The 24,379-nt window shown below is 36.8% G+C and overlaps 1 protein-coding gene and 1 long non-coding RNA gene across 11 annotated transcripts in view; one reads left to right on the top strand and one right to left on the bottom strand.

The window, feature by feature from the left end:
• The window catches only part of LOC139032573 (uncharacterized), a 178,355-nt gene that overhangs the window by 12,765 nt on the left and 141,211 nt on the right, over nt 1-24,379 (bottom strand). The gene's annotated exons all lie outside the window — the stretch shown is intronic.
• Nucleotides 1-24,379, top strand: part of ADAM32 (ADAM metallopeptidase domain 32) — a 154,440-nt gene that overhangs the window by 119,672 nt on the left and 10,389 nt on the right. For 5 of the 10 annotated variants that reach the window (XM_070459859.1, XM_070459858.1, XM_070459861.1 and 2 more), the window contains 3 exons: nt 9,812-9,902; nt 11,013-11,172; nt 16,093-16,125. The exons of 1 other annotated variant lie outside the window; for it this stretch is intronic. In XM_070459859.1, the coding sequence (XP_070315960.1) occupies nt 9,812-9,902; nt 11,013-11,172; nt 16,093-16,125 (284 nt within the window). Of the gene's footprint in view, nt 1-9,811; nt 9,903-11,012; nt 11,173-14,283; nt 14,469-16,092; nt 16,126-24,379 lie in introns of all 10 variants that reach the window. 4 more of the 10 variants (XM_070459862.1, XM_020876264.2, XR_011485100.1 and 1 more) reach the window with 3 other exon arrangements.

Here is a 24,379-nt window from a genome sequence, read left to right as displayed (position 1 = left end):
CTCCAGCACTTCTGTCAGAGTTGTTGCCTGTGCCCTCATTATCACTTTTCTTGTGCCTTAGAGATTCTGTCAGCGTCACTGTCCTTGCTACCTAGAGCACTGGGAAGGTGGGCTCTTCCCTCCCATTCAGGATCCCCTGATTCTCAGGCTCTACCACCACTGTGGGAGGGGAAGAGTGATACAGGAGCCAGGATCATGCCGCCACTTGTAGCAGGTTTTAAAGTTTGTGGGCTCCTTTGCAGTGGGTTGGGGGACAGGGGGCTGGAGTCGTGGCTTAGCAGCGGGAGGAACAGTGTCCCACGTCCCACTGCTGCTCCTCAGTTACCCGTGGCTGCAGGTGCGGCTGTAGCCAGGAGGCCAGGGTCATCCGTGCCACCTGCTCTGCTGACCCTGGGTTCTCTCCGGTTGCAGACTTAGCTGTCATGGCTGGAGGTCCAGGTTTGCAGGTACAGCCTCTGCTTTCTCTGCCTTCTGCTTCTCTGTCTATTCCAGTTTACCTGCCCTTAGCTTTAAAGATGTGTAGAATTCTCTAGTGTGCTGGTGTGTCGGGCAGAGACAACTTTGTTGCAGTGTGGATGTTTAACAGGTTGTAGATTGAAGGGGAACAACAAAGGTAGCTTTTCACTTTGCCTTATTGCTGGCATTATCCTTTGCTTTAACCTTGGGGGTCTCATAGATGCAAGCCCTGTTGGCTTTCAAAACTGGATTCTGTAGGGTTCATTTCTCAGGTGCATGTCTGAAAAGTTGGGGTGCTAGAGGTGAGGTTGAAATCCTTTGCTGCTCTGCCAGAAGCTAGGGGTTTTGAATTCTCTCCTGGTTGTGGGTCACTGTACTGGGTGTGGGGTTTATGGCAAGATTGTATCTGAGCATCTCCTAGTTGCTTCCATGTGGGTTTTTCCTCATTCACTTGGTGTGTTGGAATCAATTAGCTTGTGTTGGACTTTTTTTTTCTTTTAGAGGAAACTGTAGTAGTTGTAGATTCAGCGAGTCCATGGGAGGAGGTGAGTTCAAGGTCTTCCTATGTTACCATCTTCAGCCATACTTTTCCAGTTTCTTTTAATTGGTAGAGCAGAACGTTAACACCCAAAGTGATGATTGATATAGTTGGAATAATAGATATCATATTTGTTACTGTTTTTTATTTATTGCCTTGTTCTTATTTTTGTCTTCCACTCTTTCTTCTTTTTGTCATTCTAGTTGAGCCTTTTGTAATATATGATGCCATTTTCTGTTCTTTCTTAACACATCAGTTATATTTTTTGGTTTACTTTTTTTTAGTGGGCTTCCCTAGTGTTTGCAGTATACATTTTACAACTAACCTAAGTCCACTTTCAAGTAACACTATACTGCCTATAGTATAAGTAATCTTATAATAAGAAAATAACCCATGTCCTCCCTCCTATCTTTTGTATCATGCTGTCATTCGTTTTACTTACACAGAAACATACATAATTGATTACAAAGCTGCTATTATTTTTTTGAACAATCTGATTTCTGTTAAATCAGTTAAGAAGAACAACAGAAATTTTTTTTTGTTTATTTATTCCATCTCTAATACTCTTTTCTTTATGTAAATCTGATTTTTCTGATCTACATAATTTTTCTTATCTTTGATCTTCTTTTATCATTTCTACCACAATAGGTTTATTGATGACAAATTTCTCAATTTTGGTTTGTCTGAGAAAGTCTATTTTTCATTTTTGAAAGATTAATTTCGCAGGAAACCAAATTCTAGCTTGATGATTATTTTCTTATAAACACTATAAATATTTCACTCCATGCTCTTCTTGTTTGCATTATTTCTGACTAGTAGTCCAATGTAATTTTTATCATTTTCTCTCTATAGATAAGGGTTTTTTGGTGTCCTTTGGCTTCTCTCAAGGTTTTCCTTTATCTTTGATTTTCTACAGTTTGAATATGATACCTACATGTAAACTTTTGACATTCATCCTGCTTGTTGGATTCTGAGTTTCTTGGGTCTTTAGTTTGGTATCTAACCTTAATTTTGTAAAATTTTCGATCATTATCGCTTCCAGTGTCTTTCATATCTTTCTTTTTTTTGCCTTCTATTATCCCCTGGAGAAGGGGAAAGGCTACCCACTCCGTTCTTTTGGCCTGGAGAATTCCATGGATTGTATAGTCCATGGGATCACAAACAGTCAGACGTGACTGAGTGGCTTTCACTTTCACTGCCATTTCACATGAGTTATCCCGTTTGTTGTTGTCTCATAGTCTTTGGAACGTCTGGTATTTTTTCCTCTTTGTCTTTTAATTTTGGAAGTTCTATTGAGAAATCCTTAAACTCAGAGATCCTTACCTCAGCTCTGACAAGTCTACTCCTTATCCCATCTTCATTTCTGTTGTAGTTTTTAATCTCTAGCATTTCTTTTTGATTCTGTCTTAGAATTTCCATCTGTCTGTTTCCATTACCTATCTATATTTGTTTACAGCTTATTTTATTTGTTAAAGTCCTTAAAATATTAATTATAGTTAATGTAAATTCCTAATCTGATAATTCCAACGTCCTTATTGTAGGATGCTCTGATGCTTGCTCTGTTCAAATTGTGTGTTTTGCTATTTTTTAAACCCTGTAATTTTTTTCCTGATAGCTGTACATGATGACTGGGTAAAAGGAACTGCTATAGTGAAAGCCTTTAATAATATGTGGTAAGCTCTATGGAAGAGGAGTGGAAGCATTCTATAGTCCTGTCATTAGGTCTGTCTTTTAGACCTAATACACCTTTGGTCTGTGAATTTCACAAGGGTTTCTCGGTTTTTCCCTGCTTCTTAGATGGAATATGATTGGTAAGTAGGCTAGAGTTAGAATTTTCCCTTCACCTATGTTAGATAGGCATGGAAAAAAAAGAAAACTCAATAAATTTAGGCTCTGATATAGTAATTTCTCTTAAGGTTAAACCTTGTCAAAAAGAACAGAGTATTCTGGTATGTTTCAAAAACTCCTTCCTTTCCCCTCCCCCTGCTGAAAATGCAAGGGAATTTTTCTCTGATATTTACTGTGAGAATCTGGTCTAGCTCCTAGAGGTAAAATTCACAAAAACGTGGGGCCCATTGGACACTCTTAGAGTTTTTAACTCTCAGACTTGACCAGACTGAGCCTCTGGTAGTGTATCTGTTTCCTGTTCTGGTGCTAAATCTCATGGGGATTTCTGCTCCTGGGTTTCCACCCTGGACATTTGTGGTTCTCTGTGTTTGCCTGTCTGCCTCAACCATTTTGGAGGCATCAGTTTGTCCTGTGACCTTTAATTCTCTGACATAAAAATTGTTGATTTTCAGTTCGTTCTCTTTTGTTACTTGTTAAGATGGAGTGGTGACTTCCAAGCTTCTTACACGCCAGATCAGAAAACACTGTTCTGCTTGTGTTCTCACAGAAATTTTAAAAACTGTCTCTGCTGGTATAACTAGAGAGATATAAATTGGGCATATATAAACAGAAATTGTCTTAAGATACATTTCTGAAGACAAAATAAAGAGTACTTTGTTAAAACTTCACAAAATCTTTCAATTCAGTGATAGCTACTCCACTCAATCAATCTTGTATAATTTAAGAGATTAAAAAATAACAGTAAATAATAAGATTGATAATTTCATTTCCCAAATACCAGATAACTATTTCATGAATTGACTGTTAGGTAGTCTGACACTGAGTGAATTGGCCAAGGCAAATTAGCTTTCTATGGGTTGACCTTCAGAAAATTAGCTTAAAGCCAAAAATCACACAACATTAAAATAATAAATATTAGATAATCAAAAGCAGGTTGCAGTATGAAGTCAGTAAAGTTAAAAAAACTCACATTTTAATACAAATGTAAAACACTATCCAAATTAAAATATATTCTTTCTGTCAATAACTTTAAGGGGTCATAAATTTAAATATGCCAACAGACAAGATCAATGAATGAGGTTAATTTGGTATTCAAAGAAAGACATTAAACTAGTTGTGCTACCATTGATACACAAACCTAGTTGTATTGCTTTGTTATTTAGTTGCAAGGTATTTTATTTGATTCTCTTAGAACCCCATGGACTGTAGCTTGCGGTCTTAAGCTACAGACAGGCTCCTCTGTCCAAGGGATTTCCCAGGCAAGAATTCTGGAGTAGGTTGCCATTTTCTTTATTTTTTGAAACATCTCTGTGCATGTGATAGCTTATGGTGAACAGTGTTGGATTCTTGATCTCCAAAGAAGAAGATTTAGCTTCGGGACCAGGGGCCAGGCTTGATCACTCAAGAGCATAGCAGAGTTTTACTAAAGTGAAAAAGGGACAGAGAAAGCTTCTGACACAGACGTCAGAAGGATGACCGAGAGTGCCCCCCTCGCTTAGTCTAAGTAAGGGAGTTATATACTTTTAAAATTAGCTATTGCAATAAATCAAAAAAATGTCTCAAAGTTGTAAAAATTTTACTAGACTCACTCCCACAGTTTACATTTTAAGATAACAGGGTTAGAACTTCACAATAGAAAGATCTTACCAGACCCACTCCCATAATATACATTTTTAATATAATAGGATTAGTCAGAAGGTTTTCAGGAAGGAGAAGCTGTCCTCAAGCAGGATACATTATTGGTACATAATCCTTACTAAGGAATGTAGAAAAAAACATTTGTCCTTTCCTCCTCCTTGAGAATTCCAGACCCCTATATTCTCCTCAAGAGCCCCAGACCCCCTCTTTCTCCTCCTCAGGGATCCCGGACTTCTTATCAACCTGCCTAGGAATTGACTCTCTCACATGTATGCTGTATGTTTGTATACATGCATATGTGTTTGTGTATATATACATATATATGTATACATAAATTCACTGATAGGTTTAACTTTATAATTATACTATATAATAAATACTATATAATTATACTAGTGTTACCACATCAGTTTTGACTGTTCTGTTGTTACCAGTTTATAGTGTTTCATTTGTTTATTCTGGACTCATTTAATCATGTTTCTTTCCTCAAACTCCCATATTCAATTTTACTTACTATGTATATATATATATATATATATATATATATATATATACATATAAGTAAATATATATATATACATATAAGTAAGTATATATGTAAGTATATATATGTGTGTATATATATATATATGTGTGTATATATATATATATATATATATATATAACATACTCTGCTTCATTTTTCTCCTTCACCCCAAATCTTCTTGAGCAATGAATGCTATAAATATTTCTTTGAGCACTCTGGCCATGTCAGATAAAGCTTATCTGGAGCTTACATTTGTCCAACAGGACAATTATTGATCTGCTAACAATCTAATCTATCTCCTTCAAATTCATGCACATTGCTTAAATAAATAGTACTTATTCATCATTGAAGACTTTGAAAATTTAGAAATCTAAAGTAGAAAGCAAAAAATTAACCATATTTTTTGCAATACAGACTTAACTCTTCTCCTGCAAGCTTTGTTTCTTTGTCCATGTATGTACATGTGTTGCTGTTGTCCAGTAGCTAAGTTGTATCTGACTCTTTGTAGCCCATGGACTGTAGCACACTAGACTCCTCTGTCCTTCACCATCTCCTGGACTTTGTGCAGATTTGTCCATTGAGTTGGTGATACTTTTTAACTCTCTCATTTTCTGCCACCCCCTTCTCCTCTTGCCTTCAATCTCTTCCAACATCAGGGTCTTTTCCTTTTCAATGAGTAGGCTCTTTGCATTAAGTGACCAAAGAATTAGAGCTTCAGCATCAGTCCTTCTAATGAATATTCAGGGTTGATTTCCCTTAGGATTGACTGATTTGATCTTCTTGCAGTCCAGGGTAGTCTCAGAGTCTTTTCCAGAGCCACAGTTCCAAAGCATCAGTTCTTCAGTGCTCAGACTTGTTTTACGGTCCAGCTCTCATATCTGTACATGACTACTGGAAAAACCATAGCTTTGACTAACTGGACCTCTGTCAGCAAAGTGATGTATCTGCTTTTTAATACACTGTCTTCCCTGGTGGCTCAGATGGTAAAGAGTCTGCCTGCAATGCAGGCAACCCAGGTTCAGTCCCTGGGTTGGGAAGATCCTCTGGAGAAGGAAATGGCAACCCACTCTAGTATTCTTGTCTGGAGAATCCCATGGACAGAGGAGCCTGGAGGGCTACAGTTCATGTGGCTGCAAAGAGTCAGACATGACTAAGCGACTAATACATTCACTTTACAGGTTTGTCATAGCTTTTCTTTCAAGGAGCAAGTGTTTTTATTTCATGGTTGCAGTCACTGTCCACAGTGATTTTGGAGTCCAAAAAAATAAGATCTATCTCTGCTTCTACTTTTTCCCTTTCTGTGAAATCATTCAGTCGTGTCCGCCTCTTTGGGACTTGGTGGACTGTAGCCCACCAGGCTCCTCCGTCCATGAGATTTTCCAAGCAAGAGTACTGGAAGAAATGGGTTGCCATTTCCTTCTCCAGGGGATCTTTCCAACCCAGGGATTGAACTCAGGTCTTCTGCATTGCAGGCAGACGCTTTACCATCTGAGCCACCAGGGAAAGTTTCCCCTTCTAGTTGCCATGAAATAATGGGACTGGGTGTCACGATCTTAGTTTTTTAATGTTCAGCTTCAAGCCAACTTTTTATAAATTGATTTATTCATTCATTCTTCAAATATGCTTATGTATGTGAATGTGCAGATTTATTCATTGAGTCACTGATTCAACAACAAAGACATGGTGCTATATATAAAGGTAACTAGCAAGCTTTTTAAATCCCACATACTTTCACTCTTAAAAACTTTTCTATGCTTTAAATATTGCCTAAAATCATTATAAGAAACAGTATTTGTACAATTATGTACAATATATGTACAATTTGTACAATATATGTACAATTGACTGTGGAACCTGCAGATATGGAGGGTCAGCTGTCTTATGCACTTTATGCAAAGGAATTTGATATCTGCAGGGGTCATAGAACCAATTCCCCTTGGATATTGAAGGAGGTCTGTAACTTTTTAAATCATTCTCTTACGTTAAATGTCATGTGATATTTGGTTCTTCATTCAAAATTTGCTCTGGTGTACAAACTTGTATATAAATATTTGTAAACATTCTTGCTGTTTCTATAGGATAGATCCCCAAAAGTAGAATTATAGACTGTAAGGGGGTAATTCTGTTTATAATATTAACCTAAAATTTTTAAATGCTTTCCAGTAAGTTTCATAAATTTCCTCTATAGGAACAGGCATATGAGAATGCTTCTTTCATTTCTTCTTCTCAAGTGTTAGCACTATTTTTAATATTTGCTAACTTGATACATAAGAGAAAGTTCTTCACTGTACATTTTTTTTTGCCACTGTAAGAATTGTTTTAAATTGGAAGATACTTGCTTTATAATGTTGTGTTGATTTCTGCTATACAGCAATGTGAATCAACTATAAGTATACATATGTACCTTCCCTCTGGAGCCTCCCTCCCCTCCTCCATCCCACTCCTCTAGGTCATCACAAAGCATTGAGTTGAGTTCCATGTGCTATACAGCTGCTTCCTACTAGCAATCTATTTTACACATGGTAGTATATGTATGTCAATTCTACTCTCTCAATTCATCCTTCTTCTTCCCCCACTGTGTCCACAAGTTCTTCTCTGTGTGTCTATCCTGCCTTGCAAATAGGTTCATTAGTGCCAGTTTTCAAGATTCCATATATATGCATTAATATACAATATTCATTTTTTCCTTTTTGACTTACTTCACTCTGTATAACAGGCCCTAGGTTCATCCACCTCACTACAACAGATTCAAATTTGTTTCTTGTTATGGCTGAAGTGTAATATTCCTTTGTATATATGTACTACAACTTCTTTATCCATTCATCTATTGATGGCTATCTAGGTTGCTTCCACATCTTAGCTACTGTAAATAGCGTGCAGTGAAATTTGGGGTACATGTGTCTTTTTGAGTTATGGTTTTTTTCAGGGTATATGCCCAGTAGTGGAGTTGCTAGGTCATACGGTGGTTTTTGCCCCTAGATTTTTAAGGAGTCTCCATACTGTTTTCCATAGTAGCTGTATCAACTTACACTCCCACTGACAGTGCAAGAGGGTTGTTTTTTACCCACATCCTCTTCAGCATTTATGTTTGTAGATTTTTGGTGATGGCCATTCAGACTTGTGTACAGTGATACCTCATTGCAGTTTTGATTTGCATTTCCCTAATAGTGAAAGTGAAAGTGAAGTAACTCAGTTGTGTCTGACTCTTTGCGACCCCATGGACTGTAGCCCACCAGGCTCCTCCGTCCATGGGATTCTCCAGGCAAGAGTCCTGGAGTGGGTTGCCATTAAAGGAGATCAGTCCTGGGTGTTCATTGGAAGGACTGATGCTGAAGCTGAAACTCCAATACTTTGGCCACCTCATGCGAAGAGCTGACTCATTGGAAAAGACCCTGATGATGGGAAAGATTGAAGGTGAGAGAAGGGGACGACAGAGGATGAGGTGATAGGATGGCCTCACCGACTTGATGATCATGAGTCTGAGTAAACTCCGAGAGTTGGTAATGGACAGGGAAGCTTGGCGTGCTGCAGTCAACGGGGTCACACAGAGTCGAACACGACTGAGTGACTGAACTGAACTGACAACATGTGTCTCCTGAGAAAGGCAATGTTATTTCAATGAAATATTGGGTTGGCCCAAAAGTTCATTCTGGTTTTTCTGTAAGATGTTCTAGAAAAGCATGAATGGATTTTTTTGCCAACCCCATATTTCAGAGTAAACACACACCACACACACACACACACACACACACACACACACACACACACACACACTACAACATGAAAGTGATATGACAGAAGCTAGGGCAGTGGAAACTGCAAACAGAACATCTTTTCCCATGTACATCTGAGCCACGGAATACAGGAATTAGAGTCACATTCTTAAATTGAGATCTTAGAGATTGAGAGGTGTTTTATATCATTTTGAGGAGTAGCATAGCCTAGTGGTCAAGGGCAGAGACTGAAACTAGATTTCTTTGGTTTAAATTCTGTCTCCACCACTTATTAGCCATATGACTTTTGGCAAATTAAATATCTATGCCTCCAGGTTATTCATCTTTAGAGTGAGAATAATTATTGTCCCAACCTTACAGGACTGTTGTGAGGATTTAATGAGTAAATCAGTGTAAAGTGCTCAGAATGGAGACTCACACATTGTAAGCACCATAAAGCTGTTTCTATCATTAATTAGTTAATTACAAAAATTTGTTATCTGATACCCTCTTGGAATACAAAATCTTTTGCTTAAAAATCAAACAGACAAAAACTAATGAAGTGAATAAACCTGATCCTGGTCAAGGGCAGTGCTATGCTGTTAAATGTTTACCAAGTAGCTTGAGGAAGTGTAAAGTCCTCATCTATGTGTACAGATACTTCAGACCACCACATGATGTTACAGGAAGTGGAGATGGGAAGAAGTGTACACAGTCTTCCTTGCGAGCTGATACTGGCTGGCTCCCACAAACCCCTGGAATGGTGTCATTTTCAATAGAACTTAAGTAGATGGTTCTGGAATTGCACACTAAATTTTCAGGTGAACATTTGAAGGTGTTAAGTTTTCCAGATATTTCAAATATTGTGATCCTCACTTTATAGCTCCTTTTTAGCATGTGTGTGCATCTGTGCATACTTTAGGCTAAGAAACCAAGCACTTGATTTGTAGAATTATCTATGTAAATAAATCAAAGAAACAAAATTACACTAGATGAAAGTACCAGAGTAAGCCTGATGATCCATCAGATAATTTTGCTTTCTATGAGAAAATATTTTTAAATGACTATCTGAATTAAAAAAAATGATTCTAGGTGTGCACTTCCACGATGATATGCAATTGTACTGGTGGCTACAGCCCTCCAGATTGCAGACTGAGATCCAGAATATCGCCTGGGGAACAGGGCAAGTATCTGTCTCTTACATATCCAGTTACTAGAATTGTCAAACTGCTTGCCTTCACAAAAATGTAGTTAGGTTTTTGCCACTTAGAAAGAAACCAATATTTGCAATTAAAAGGTAAACAAATAGGCTTCCAAAAGAAATAGAAACCAATATGCTTTCTTAATCTTGCTTTCCCCCCCCAATATTAACTTTTCAATATGACTGAAGCTGAGTATCTTTTAAAATTTTTATTTACTTGTGTCTGATTTTCTCCTTTAAATTATCCTTCAACTCTTTCCCACTTTTATGGTTGATCCTGTGATCTGAGCTCTATACCAGCAACACACCCTGTGTCTAGCACTAATATGTGTCTGTTATAGAAGAAATAATGGAAGTAGAAGATAAACCTTTAGTCTGAAGGAGTTTTCAGTTTAAATGATAAGAATCTATTAATCGCTGTTAAAGAGATGATAGAAGGATGCTAAAACATTATTCTGTTTGTTTATCATGACTTTAGTTTCTGTCATTCGTCCACTGATTTAGCAAATATTTCTTGAATTCCTAATATATATGCCAGGTGCTTATCATATGACACTAAGCATGTACAGATAGCAAAACAAAGCCCCACTCTTCATGGAACTTAAAGAATACCTAGTGCTAATTAGTTGCAGAATTAGAGTTAGGGATCATGTCTCCTATTTTTTATGCCTGTGCCATTTTAGTAACACTGCAGTGACTCTATAGGTAAAAACAGATCCCTAATGTGGAGAGCCAGCACTCTAATAAAGATAAACAAGATATGCACAGCTATAGTAGAATTCTGTGATAATGCACCTTGTAATAATACACATTTGTTGGTTACATGTCTCTGAAGCTATGAGGGTCTGCTTATACTGGGATTTTGCTGTAGCTGCTGTATAAGGTAGAATACATTAGAAGTTCCTGGAACTTAGTGTCTGTTCTTTCAGAATGAGAGTTTATAGAGATAGTCTTAAGTATTATGATTCTATTATTATTTTTCATTGTTACTTGAATTACGATGAAAATTAAGAACATTGTGGTAAGTTTTCTGTAACTTAAAAGTACACAGCTTAATTTTTTCTCTGATTTTTTATGTATTTTTATTTTTAGGTTTACCCACGGAAAGAACTTCTGAGAAGGGTGGGAAGAAGCAGTGGCTTTTGGCTATCTACATTGCTTTACCTGTTCTTGTTGTAGCAATAATAATAGCTGCTTCATGGAAGCTTTCGAAAAAGTGGTTTAGCAAGAAAGAGGAATCCCAAAGTAGTGGGTAAATTAAATTTGTGTTCTGAAGTTAAACCATTTAAATCTAGTCAGATGTAAGGCAATATTATGAACAGCAACAATACTTTATATTTTACAAGAATTTTGAATGCTACATCAGTATCTCATTTAATTGTTTGAGATAGTTTTGGATATCCTTATTTTAAAGTTTCGAAAATTTCAGAGAATCTGGTTTTAATTACTTACTAATGTTCTTGCCTTGGTAATTGAGACAAGAAGAACTGAAATGCATCCACATCTGTTGTTTTCACATGCCCAGTGGGTCTCATTTCTATTGTATACAAGCTAAACTTTTCCAATATATCATGACTTTCTCTTTGTTGAAATTTCTGCTTTATATACTCTGAAAGTGAAACTGTTGGTCATTTAGTCACGTCCTACTCTTTGCAACCCTGTGGACTGTAGCCTGCCAGGCTCCTCTGTCCATGGGATTCTCCAGGCAGGAATACTGGAGTGGGTTGCCATTCCCTTCTCAAGGGAGTCTTCTGGACCCAGGGATCGAACCTGGGTCTTGCTGCACATTGCAGGCAGAGTCTTTACCATTTGAGCCACCAGGCAATGACTAAATATATAACATTCAGTGTAGTTATATATTCTTGGTGTTATTTTCTTTTCATCATTAACAATTGTATCTTAAATTCTATTTTTACTCTTATATTGTTGTATCCGAGCTTTCTGCAAGTTAGATTTACCTATTACATATTTTTCATCCTTTATTTTCAATCTTTCTCAGATTTTAGTTGATACCCTATAAACAGCCTTTATATGAAAAATATAGTAGTGGAGTTTGTCATATTTATATGCTTAATGTATGAGCTCAGATATTCATGTTGAAATTTACCATCTTATTTTCTTCCTACTTACTATCCTCTTTTTTGGCATTATTTCCTTTTCCCAAATTCCATTTTTTTAATTATGATTTTTCTGTTTTATTTTACTATTTTGTACATTTTTAATTCTGTTTTTATTATTTTAATCGTTTTTTAACTTGTATTTGTAGCAAATGTTATATATACAATGTCTTAATTTAATCATTATATGTAGTCTTCTGAATAAGACAAGGATCTTAGCCTTGTAACACTAATCTATATTTTTCAATCTATTTGTCATTTGGTTTTTCAGTTTCCTCCAAGTAAATTTTGTTTTTTTTTTAAAAATTATCATTATTGTATTTAGTTAACATTTATTAGAATTTCCTGTTACATTTTCCAGATTCTTTGCTTTACCATTCCTTTCTTTTAAATTTAGTTCTGAGATAATTTAAGAAATATAAAAGGCTTCCCTCATAGCTCAGTTGGTAAAGAATCTGCCTGCAATGCAAGAGACCCTAGTTCTATCCCTGAGTTGGGAAGATCACCTGGAGAAGGAAATGGCAACTCACTCCAGTATTCTTGTGTGGAGAATTCCATTGTCAGAGGAGCCTGGCAAGCTACAGTTCATGGGGTCACAAGAGTCGGACACAACTTAGTGACTAAACCACCAGCAAGAAATATAAAAAGTTGCAAAAATGGCACAGAGTTTCTTGGCTCTATCACTTAGGTTTTATCAATGATAACATCTTACATTAACAGTGAATTTTCACAGCCAGGGGACTGGTATTGGTATAGTTTTATCAGTTAAACTATAGACCTTAAAGCTCAGCCTTCAGAAAACTAAGATCATGGCATCTGGTCCCATCACTTCATGGTAAATAGATGGGGAAACAGTGGAAACAGTGGCTGACTTTATTTTTTGGGGCTCCAAAATCACTGCAGATGGTGATTGCAGCCATGAAATTAAAAGATGCTTACTCCTTGGAAGGAAAGTTATGACCAACATAGACAGCATATTAAAAAGCAGAGATTACTTTGCCAACAAAGGTCCGTCTAGTCAAGGCTATGGTTTTTCCAGTGGTCACATATGGATGTGAGAATTGGACTATAAAGAAAGCTGAGTGCCGAAGAATTGATGCTTTTGAATTGTGGTGTTGGGGAAGACTCTTCAGAGTCTCTTGGACTGCAAGGAGATCCAACCAGTCCATCCTAAAGGAAACCAGTCCTGAATATTCATTGGAAGGGCTGATGCTGAAGCTGAAACTCCAATACTTTGGCCACCTAATGTGAAGAACTGACTCATTGGAAAAGACCCTGATGCTGGGAAAGAGTGAAGGTGGGAGGAGAAGGGGACGACGGAGGATGAGATGGTTGGATGGCATCACTGACTCAATGGGCATAAGTTTGAGTGAGCTCCAGGAGTTGGTGATGGACAAGGAGGCCTGGCGTGCTGTGGTCCATGGGGTCACAGAGTTGGACATGACTGAGCGACTGAACTGAGTTGAACTGATAGACCTTATTAATATTCACCAATGTTTACAGGCATATATATATAGTCCATGGAGTCACAAAGAGTCGGACATGACTGAGAGACCTTCACTTATTTTTTGATTATGTGTGTGTGTGTATATATACATTTTTTTTTTTCATGGATCACAGCCTTGCGGTGAAGGGGCTTGCATAACTCAATGAAATGCTGTTCAAGCCCACACAAGACAGACAGGTCGTAGTGTAGAGTTCTGTTAAATTCTGGTCCACTGGGGGAGGACATGGCAACCCACTCCAGTGTTCTCAGTGCGAGAACCCTGTGAACAGTATGAAAAAGCAAAAGTATATGACCCTGGAAGATGAGCCCCCCTGGTCAGAAGGTGTCCAATATGCTACTGGGGAAGAGCGGAGGGCAATAATTAATAGCTCAGAAAGAATGGAGCGACTGGGTCAAAATGGAAATGATGCTCAGTGTGGATGTGTCTGGTGGTAAAAGTAAAGTCCAATGCTGTAAAGAACAATATTGCCTACGAACCTGGAATGTTAGGTCCCTGAATCAAGGTAAATTGGACATGGTTGAGCAGAAGATGGCAAGGTTGAACATTGACATCTTAGAAATCAGTGAACCAAAATGGTGTTAATGGGAGAATTTAATTCAGATGACCATTATATCTACTATTGTGGGCCAGAATCCCTTAGAAGAATTAGAGTAGCCCTTGTGGTCAATGAAAGAATCTGAAATGCAGTACTTGGGTGCAATCTCAAAAATGACAGTATGATCTTTGTTTATTTCCAAGGCAAACCATTCACCTTCACAGTATTACAAGTCTATGCCCCAACCACTAATGCTGAAGAAGCTGAAATTGACCGATTCTATGAAGACATACAAGACCTTCTAGAACTAACACCAAAAAAAGTGTCCTTTTCATCACAGAGAATTGGAATACAAAAATAGGAAGTCAAGAGATACCAGGACTAGTAGGCAAGTTTGGTCTTGCAGTACAAAATGAAGTAGGGCAAAGGCTAACAGAGAATTGTAGCTGCCTTGGTCTCCTCAAATGGTATCACCTCAATTTGGGGAGACTTATTTCTCTGCCTGGCTTCCCATTTCTGTGTTATAGCATGGAAACTCTTCCCTGCAGTAAGAAGGGGCAATCATGGGTCTTTATTTTCTTCTCTCATAAATCACTATCTTGCCTAAAATTCAGTATCTGAAAACCAGTGTTTAACATGTTTTGTCCAGATTTTCAGTTATTTCCGGCAGAAGTGTAAATCCTGTCTGTTACTCCATTTTGATCAGCATTGGAACTGATCTCTATGGTTTGTAACCACACTTTCATAGGTATCTCTCCATCTCATATTCTGTTTGATTTTCTCAGATCATTCTCTCATATCACCATTTCTTCCTTCTCAGTCCTATTCTAGACTTATGGGTTCTATTCTTGTAAAGATCTCTATGGAGATTCTAAATATTCTCAGTTTTTTTTAATCATTTCTATTTCTTGGTGTGTGAGCTCACTGTTTGGCTATGGCTGCTGATGTTAACTACTAGGGCTTTGTAATCATAGACTCTTTTCTCTTCAATACCTATGATTTTCCCATGAGAATTCAGCATGCCCTGTGTTTAAGACTCACACATGTGGGTGGTTTCATTTTTGCTTCTTTTAAAGCAAAAATATTTAGAGCAATTTCTCTGCATGGTGTTCAAGCATTTGTAAGAGTGTGAACTGGCATCCTGAAAGTGCATTGTTTGGAGGCTTGGGACTCCTCAGTGATGCACTTTCCCCCATCTATCTATGCATGTTGCATATCCCCATTTTCCCTGCTGCATTCCAAAGGCCACTGGTCAGGATTTTTACTATCCTTGTTGAATGGGTGGTATGACCATTCATGGCTTCCAGGTTAAGTAGCTCCAGTTAAGGAGCTCACTTAGTTTTTCTACGTGCAAAATCCTCATAACTCCTTCTAAGGAATGATTAATAAATCTTTAGTCCCAAAGTTGTATCACTGGTTTAGACATCCCTGCAATCATTCACTTTTAACTCCTGTTTACCCTTTGAACTCTCCGTTTCTTCATTTTTACTGGCACCAAGAGAATTCTTTTCTTGTTAACCTCAGTTATGTGTTAACAGTTCGTGCTATTTTTTTCAGGCCTCCTCTATGAGGAATGGAAAGGGAAATTTTCCCACCAGTTCAGTCTGTCAGATTGTCTAGAAGTCCATATGGATTTTACCTTATAAAATGTAGCATTTCTTTATCAATGAATAAGATTAAAAGTTGGGGTATAAAGGTCAGAATCAGACATTCAGGATCAAACCTATATTCTGTGTTCAGAAGTGATAAAGAAAAAGTGAATCTGTGCCTTCTTGATAATTCCTCATTGTGGATTTGAAATATACTTTTTATGGATGAGGTACTCAGGTAAATAAGAATGTTTACTTATTTGCATCTCTGTTTAGTGACCTTGCACATTGTTTTCTTTTTTGGTAACTAATCTTGTAAAAGAGATAATACAGCTTATAAAATGGCCAAACTTTTATTTATGCAGTTGACAAGCTCTCTTACGACTAATTTTGGACACTATTTTCCATTTGTTTAATATCCAGGTCAGAAGGTGGCACTCACAGAAATGTCACCAGGTAGGTAAACTGTAAGGCATCTTAAGACACATGTTGAAACTTAAGAATGAATTAGTAATTCACAATGTTTAGCTACAGTTGGTAAAGTAATCCTCTGAAAATCAGGCTACTAATATATAGTAATTTAGTCTCTTGTAAATTATTCTTTTATTCATTTAAATAAATACTATTTTTTTTATTTTGAGGAAACAAGGAATAAAATGGCTGACTCTAATAAAATTTAGAATATGTATAATTAGTAAAGAAAAAAGGATGTATGTGGGGTTTAGTCAGTTGTGTCTGACCCTTGCAACATCATTGACTGTAGCCCTCCAGGCTCCTCTATGCATGAGATTTTCCAGGCAAGAACACTGGAGTGGGTTGCCATTTCCTTCTCCAGGCCATCTTCCTGTCCCAGGGATCGAACCCAGGTCTCTTGCATTGCAGGCAGATCCTTTACCAACTGAGCTACCAAAGAAACCACAGCTTGGGTTATATTCATGTACAGCTTGGGTAAACGAGCAAGCAAATACTTGATATTTGATAGATTATACATGACTGAACTCATGTATAAATTTCTATAGTAGTTACGGATTGGTAAGAACTAATTATATCTACTTCCTGTCTTTTTTTTTTAAATCAGTAATGGATAGCATATTGTCCTCATTAATATTTCTTAAATAATAAATTCAGTCCTTACTGATTTATAACTGGTATAGCAACATTCAGGGTTTCCCTGGTGGCTTAGCGGTAAAGAATCTGCCTGCAATGCAGGAGACCCAGGTTCGATTCTTGGGTCTGCAAGACCTCTGGCGGAGGGCATGGCAACCCACTCTAGTACTCTGGCCTACAGAACCCCACAGAAAGAGGCGCCTGGCAGCGGCAGCCCATAGGTTGTACAGAGTCAGACATGACTGAGACGACTGAGCAGCATACCGACATTTCAGTTCATCTGATAGAACCTTCCAGTCCCCTTACTTTCAGCCTTCTTTTTAATTTTGTCTCTTGAAAATAGCCTGCCAATGATATTTTAAAATCTTCAACCCCAAGTGTCTCAGTAGTTGAATTTAGTATGTCTATATACTTATAATATGTTTGCTGATATGTTTAGAGTAAAATACTACCATTTTGTTTTGTTTTTTCTATTTCTCATGCTTTTTCAATATTTTCTTTTCTTTCTTGTATTCATTGTATTGATTGTGCTTTCAATGTTTTTTCTTTCCTTCTACCAATTTGGTCATTATGTGTTCTAATTGTATTCTTTTAGTGATATTCTTTAATTTTTATGTTATTATATTGTGTTTTATTAAATTGTTTAAATATAAAGTTATAATTTTAGATATAAAAGTACTTATAATCTTCTTCTAACAATTTATGGATATTAGCTCATTAAACCTTATACTCTTTTATTCACTCTATCATAGTATTATCATTGATTTTTAGTTACTCTTGAATTTTAGCCTGATAAAAATAAGTCAGTGTTATCATTATTATTATATTTAATCAAAACATACTAAGATTTCACTACATTCTTGTCACTTTATTTACTCGTTATTCTTTTTTGAATTTAATTCCATATTTTGATGTTCAATCTCCCTTTTGGTGAAGTATATCTCTTAACATTTCCATCAGTGAGTCTTTGTGTAGCAAACTGTTTATCTTATCCACCTAAAATTGTGCTTATTTCATTCTAAAATGTGAGTTTAGGTAGTATGGACTTCTTGTGTGTGTGTGGTGACATCTGGGTTTTATTTTTATTTTTTAAATTTTTAATTGGAGGATAATTGCTTTTTGTGTTGGTTTCTTAGTATGAACTTCTATGTTGAGAGTTATTTTCTTTCCACTATTTAAAGGTATGCAAGTGTAGTGTGGCATTTATTACTGATGATGATAAATCTTTTGTTAGTGTGTTGATTCATTTATTCCTTTAAGATTAATATGAATTTTACCTAGTTTTTGTATTTCTGAACAAATTATCACACACTTTGTAAATTAAACCACATTCATTTCCTATGTGGAAGTTCTGTATATAGAAAATCCAGGTGGATTTGACTGTTTTGTCACAAGGCTGACCTGAAGGCCAGCCTGGGATCATAGTTCATCCAGGTTGTAAGAAAAATCCAATTTCTTCCAGCTTTAGGCCTGAGGTATATCTTTCTGTGTTGCCTGTCTGCTTGGGGCCCTTCTCTCTCTCAGAGGCCACCTGCATTGCTACTCAGGTACCTCCCTTCACCTTTAAAAAAATAAGGGCATAGAAGTCTTCCTAAGGCTTTGACTGTCTCTTAACTTCCCCCTGCTACCAGCAAGAGAAAACTCTACTTGTAAAGGCCTGACCTGACTGGGTCAGGTCCACCAAAATGATCTCTGTTTTTTTTTTTTTTAACTTTTATTAAAGTATATTGTTATAACTGTTCTATTTTTTTGGCTTTTATTTATTTTTTAAATTAATTAATTAATTTATTTTCATTTATTTATATTAGTTGGAGGCTAATTACTTTACAATAATGTAGTGGTTTTTGCCATACACTGACATGAATCAGCCATGGATTTACATGTATTCCCCATCCTGAAACCCCCCTCCCACCTCCCTCCCCATCCCATCCCTCTGGGTCATTCTAGTGCACCAGTCCTGAGCACTTGTCTCATGCATCAAACCTGGACTAGTGATCTGTTTCATAATTGATAATATACATGTTTCAATGCTATTCTCTCAGATCATCCCACCCTCGCCTTCTCCCAGAGTCCAAAAGTCTATTCTGTACATCTGTGCCTCTTTTTCTGTCTTGCATATAGGGTTATCGTTACCATCTTTCTAAATTCCATATATATGTGTTAGTATACTGTATTGGTGTTTTTCTTTCTGGCTTACTTCACTCTGTATAATGGGCTCCAGTTTCATCCACCTCATTAGAATTGATTCAAATGTATTCTTTTTAATGGCTGAGTAATATTCCATTGTGTATATGTACCACAGCTTTCTTATCCATTCGTCTGCTGATGGGCATCTAGGTTGCTTCCGTGTCCTGGCTATTATAAACAGTGCTGAGATGAACATTGGGGTACACGTGTCTCTTTCAGATCTGGTTTCCTCAGTGTGTATGCCCAGGAGTGTGATTGCTGGGTCATATGGCAGTTCTATTTCCAGTTTTTTAAGGAATCTCCACACTGTTCTCCATAGTGGCTGTACTAGTTTGCATTCCCACCAACAGTGTAAGAGGGTTTCCTTTTCTCCACACCCTCTCCAGCATTTATTGCTTGTAGACTTTGGATAGCAGCCATTCTGACTGGCGTGAAATAGTACCTCATTGTGGTTTTGATTTGCATTTCTCTAATAATGAGTGATGTTGAGCATCTTTTTATGTGTTTGTTAGCCATCTGTATGTCTTCTTTGGAGAAATGTCTGTTTAGTTCTTTGGCCCATTTTTTGATTGGGTCGTATATTTTTCTGGAATTGAGCTGCAGGGGTTGCTTGTATACTTTTGAGATTAATTCTTTTTCTGTTGCTTCATTTGCTATCATTTTCTCCTATTCTAAAGGCTGTCTTTTCACCTTGCTTATAGTTTCCTTTGTTGTGCAAAAGCTTTTAAGTTTAATTAGGTTCCATTTGTTTATTTTTGCTTTTATTTCCAATATTTTAGGAGGTGGGTCATAGAGGATCTTGCTGTGATTTATGTCGGAGAGTGTTTTGCCTATGTTCTCCTCTAGAAATTTTATAGTATCTGGTCTTATATTTAGATCTTTAATCCATTTTGAGTTTATTTTTATGTATGGTGTTAGAAAATGTTCTAGTTTCATTCTTTTACAAGTGGTTGACCAGCTTTCCAAGTACCACTTGTTAAATGAGGTTGTCTTTTCTCCATTGTATATTCTTGCCTCCTTTGTCAAAGATAAGGTGTCTGTAGGTATGTGGATTTATCTCTGGGCTTTTTATTTTGTCCCATTGATCTGTATTTCTGTCTTTGTGCCAGTACCATACTGTCTTGATGACTGTGGCTTTGTAGTAGAGCCTGAAGTCAGGCAGGTTGATTACTCCAGTTCCATTCTTCTTTACAAGATTGCCTTGGCTATTCAAGGTTTTTTTGTATTTCCATACAAAATTGTGAAATTATTTGTTTTAGTTCTGTGAAAAATACTGTTGGTAGCTTGAAAGGGATTGCATTGAATCTATAGATTGCTTTGGGTAGTATACTCATTTTCACTATATTGATTCTTCCAATCCATGAACATGGAATATTTCTCCATCTATTTGTGCCCTCTTTGATTTCTTTCATCAGTGTTTTATAGTTTTCTATGTATAGGTCTTTTGTTTCTTTAGGTAGATATATTCCTAAGTATTTTATTCTTTTCATTGCAATGGTGAATGGTATTGTTTCCTTAATTCCTCTTTCTGTTTTCTCATTGTTAGTGATAGAAATGCAAGGGATTTCTGTGTGTTAATTTTATAGCCTGCAACTTTACTATATTCATTGACTAGCTCTAGTAATTTTCTGGTAGAGTCTTTAGGGTTTTCTATGTAGAAGATCATGTCATCTACAAACAGTGAGCATTTTACTTCTTCTTTTCCAATATGGATTCCTTTTATTTCTTTTTCTGCTCTGATTGCTGTGGCCCAAACTTCCAAAACTATGTTGAATAGTAGTGGTGAGAGTGGGCACCCTTATCTTGTTCCTGATTTTAGGGGAAATGCTTTCAATTTTTCACCATTGAGGATGTTTGCTAAGGGTTTGTTATATATAGCTTTTATTATGTTGAGGTATGTTCCTTCTATTCCTGCTTTCTGGAGAGTTTTTATCATAAGTGGATGTTGAATTTTGTCAAAGGTTTTTTCTGCATCTATTGAGATAATCATATGGTTTTTATCTTTCAATTTGTTAATGTGGTGTATTATATTGATTGATTTGTGAATATTAAAGAATCCTTACACTCCTGGGGTGAAGACCAGTTGGTCATGATGTATGATCTTTTTAATATGTTGTTGGATTCTGTTTGCTAGAATTTTGTTAAGGATTTTTGCATCTATGTTCAACAGTGATACTGGCCTGTAGTTTTCTTTTATTGTGGCATCTTTGTCTGGTTTTGGTATTAGGGTGATGGTGGCCTCATAGAATGAGTTTGGAAGTTTGCATTCTTCTGCAATTTTCTGGACGAGTTTGAGTAAGATAGGTGTTAGCTCTCTTCTAAATTTTTGGTAGAATTCACCTGTGAAGCCAGCTGGTCCTGGGCTTTTGTTTGTTGGAAGATTTCTGATTACAGTCTCGATTTCCATGCTTGCGATAGGTCTGTTAAGATCTTCTATTTCTTCCTTGTTCAGTTTTGGAAAGTTGTACTTTTCTAAGAATTTGTCCATTTCTTCCAAGTTGTCCATTTTATTGGCATATAGCTGCTGGTAGTAGTCTTTTATGATCCTCTGAATTTCTGTGTTGTCTGTTGTGATCTCCATTTTCATTTCTAATTTTGTTGATTTGATTCTTCTCCCTTTGTTTCTTGATGAGTCTGGCTAACAGTTTGTCAATTTTATTAATCCTTTCAAAAAAACAGCTTTTAGCTTTGTTGATTTTTGCTATGGTCTCTTTTGTTTCTTTTGCATTTATTTCTGCTGTAATTTTTAAGATTTCTTTCCTTCTACTAACCCTGGGGTTCTTCATTTCTTCCTTCTCTAGTTGCTTTAGGTGTAGAGTTAGGTTCTTTATTTTGCTTTTTTCTTGTTTCTTGAGGTAAGCCTATAATGCTATTAACTTTCCCCTTAGCACTGCTTTTACAGTGTTCCATATGTTTTGGGTTGTTGTGTTTTCATTTTCATTCGTTTCTATGCATATTTTGATTTCTTCTATGATTTGTTGGTTATTCAGAAGCGTGTTATTTAGCCTCCATACATTTGAATCTTTAATAGTTTTTTTCCTGTAATTGAGATCTAATCTTACTGCATTGTGGTCAGAAAAGATGCTTGGAATGATTTCAGTTTTTTTGAATTTACCAAGGCTAGATTTATGGCCCAGGATGTGATCTATTCTGGAGAAGGTTCCGTGTGCACTTGAGAAAAAGGTGAAATTGATTGTTTTGGGGTAAAATGTCCTATAGATATCAATTAGGTCTAGCTGGTCCATTGTGTCATTTAAAGTTTGTGTTTCCTTTTTAATTTTCTGTTTAGTTGATCTATCCATAGGTGTGACTTGGGTATTAAAGTCTCCAACTCTTATTTGTTATTATTAATTTCCTCTTTCCTACTTGTTAGCATTTGCCTTACATATTGTACTCCAATGTTGGGTGCATATATATTTATAATTGTTATATCTCCTTCATGGATTGATCCTTTGATCATTATATAGTGTCTTTCTTTGTCTCTTTTCACAGCCTTTATTTTAAAGTCTATTTTATCTGATATGAGTATTGCAACTCCTGCTTTCTTTTGGTCTCTGTTTGCATGAAATATTTTTTCCAGCCCTTCCCTTTTAGTCTGTATGTGTCCCTTGTTTTGACGTGAGTCTCTTATAGACAACATATATTGGGGTCTTGTTTTTGTATCCATTCAACCAGTCTTTGTCTTTTGGTTGGGTCATTCAACCCATTTACATTTAAGGTAATTATTGATAAGTATGATCCTGTTGCATTTTCTTTGTTGTTTTGGGTTCGAGTTTATACACCCTTTCTGTGTTTTCTGTCTAGAGAAGATCCTTTAGCATTTCTTGAAGAGCTGGTTTGGTGGTGCTGAATTCTCTCAGCTTTTGCTTGTCTGTAAAGCTTTTGAATTCTCCTTAATATCTGAATGAGATGTTTGTTGGGTACAGTAATCTGGGTTGTAGGTTATTCTTTTTCATTACTTTCAGTATGTCCTGCCATTCCCTTCTGGCCTGAAGAGTTTCTAATGAAAGATCAGCCTTTATCCTCATGGGAATCCCCTTGTGTGTTATTTGTTTTTTTCCCTTGCTGCTCTTAATATTTGTTCTTTGTGTTTGGTCTTTGTTAATTTGATTAATATGTGTCTTGGGGTGTTTCACCTTGGGTTTATCCTGTTTGGGACTCTCTCGGTTTCTTGGACTTGTGTGACTATTTCCTTCCGCATTTTAGGGAAGTTTTCAACTATTATCTCCTCGAGTATTTTCTCATGGCCTTTCTTTTTGTCTTCTTCTTCTGGGACTCCCATGATTCAAATGTTAGGGCGTTTCACATTGTCCCAGAGGTCCCTGAGGTTGTCCTCATTTCTTTTGATTCTTTTTTCTTTTTTCCTCTCTGCTTCATTTATTTCCACGATTCTATCTTCTACCTCAGTTATCCTATCTTCTGCCTCCGTTATTCTAATGTTGATTCCCTCCAGAGTGTTTTTGATCTCATTTATCGCATTATTCATTGTTAATTGACTCTTTTTTATTTCTTCTAGGTCATTTTTAAACATTTGTTGCATCTTCTCAATCCTTGTCTCCAGGCTATTCATGTGTAACTCCATTTTGTTTTCAAGATTTTGGATAATTTTTATTATCATTATTCTAAATTTTTTTCAGGTAGATTCCCTATCTCCTCCTCTTTCGTTTGGTTTGGTGGGCATTTTTCATGTTCCTTTACCTGTTGAGTATTTCTCTGCCTTTTCATCTTATTTAGATTGCTGTGTTTGGGGTGGCCTTTCTGTATTCTGGTATTTTGTGGTTCCTCTTTATTGTGGAGGCTCCTCCCAGTGGGTGGGGTTGGATGATTGGCTTGTCAAGGTTTCCTGGTTAGGGAAGCTTGAGTCAGTGTTCTGGTGGGTGGAGCTGGATTTATTCTCTCTGGAGTGCAATGGAGTGTCCAGTAGTGAGTTTTGAGATGTCTGTGGGTTTGGTGTGACTTTGGGCAGCCTGTATATTGACACTCAGGGCTATGTTCCTGCGTTGGTGGAGAATTTACATGATATGTCTTGCTCTGGAACTTATTGGCTTTTGGGTGGTGGTTTGTTTCAGTGTAGGTATGGAGGTTTTTGGATGACTTCTTATTAATTAATGTTCCCTGGAGTCAGGAGTTCTCTGGTATTCTCAGGTTTTGGGCTTAAGCCCCTGCCTCTTGTTTTCAGTCTTATTCTTCCAGTAGCCTCAAGATTTCTCCATCCATACAGCACTGATAATAAAACTTCTAGGTTAATGGTGACAAGATTCTCCACAGTGAGGGGTACCTAGAGAGGTTCACAGAGTTACATAAAGAAGAGGAGAGGGAGGAAGGAGATAGAAGTGAGCAGGAGGAGAAAAAGGGGGAATCAAGAGGAGAGAGACAGATCTAGGCCATTCTCTGTTCCCTAAGTGTTCTCCGCAGC

Source organism: Odocoileus virginianus, chromosome 32 (genome assembly GCF_023699985.2).
Source record: "Odocoileus virginianus isolate 20LAN1187 ecotype Illinois chromosome 32, Ovbor_1.2, whole genome shotgun sequence".
In the NCBI taxonomy this organism is placed as follows: domain Eukaryota; kingdom Metazoa; phylum Chordata; class Mammalia; order Artiodactyla; family Cervidae; genus Odocoileus; species Odocoileus virginianus.
Note: the sequence above shows the minus strand (reverse complement) of the source record. Positions and strands in the feature narration are given on the sequence as shown.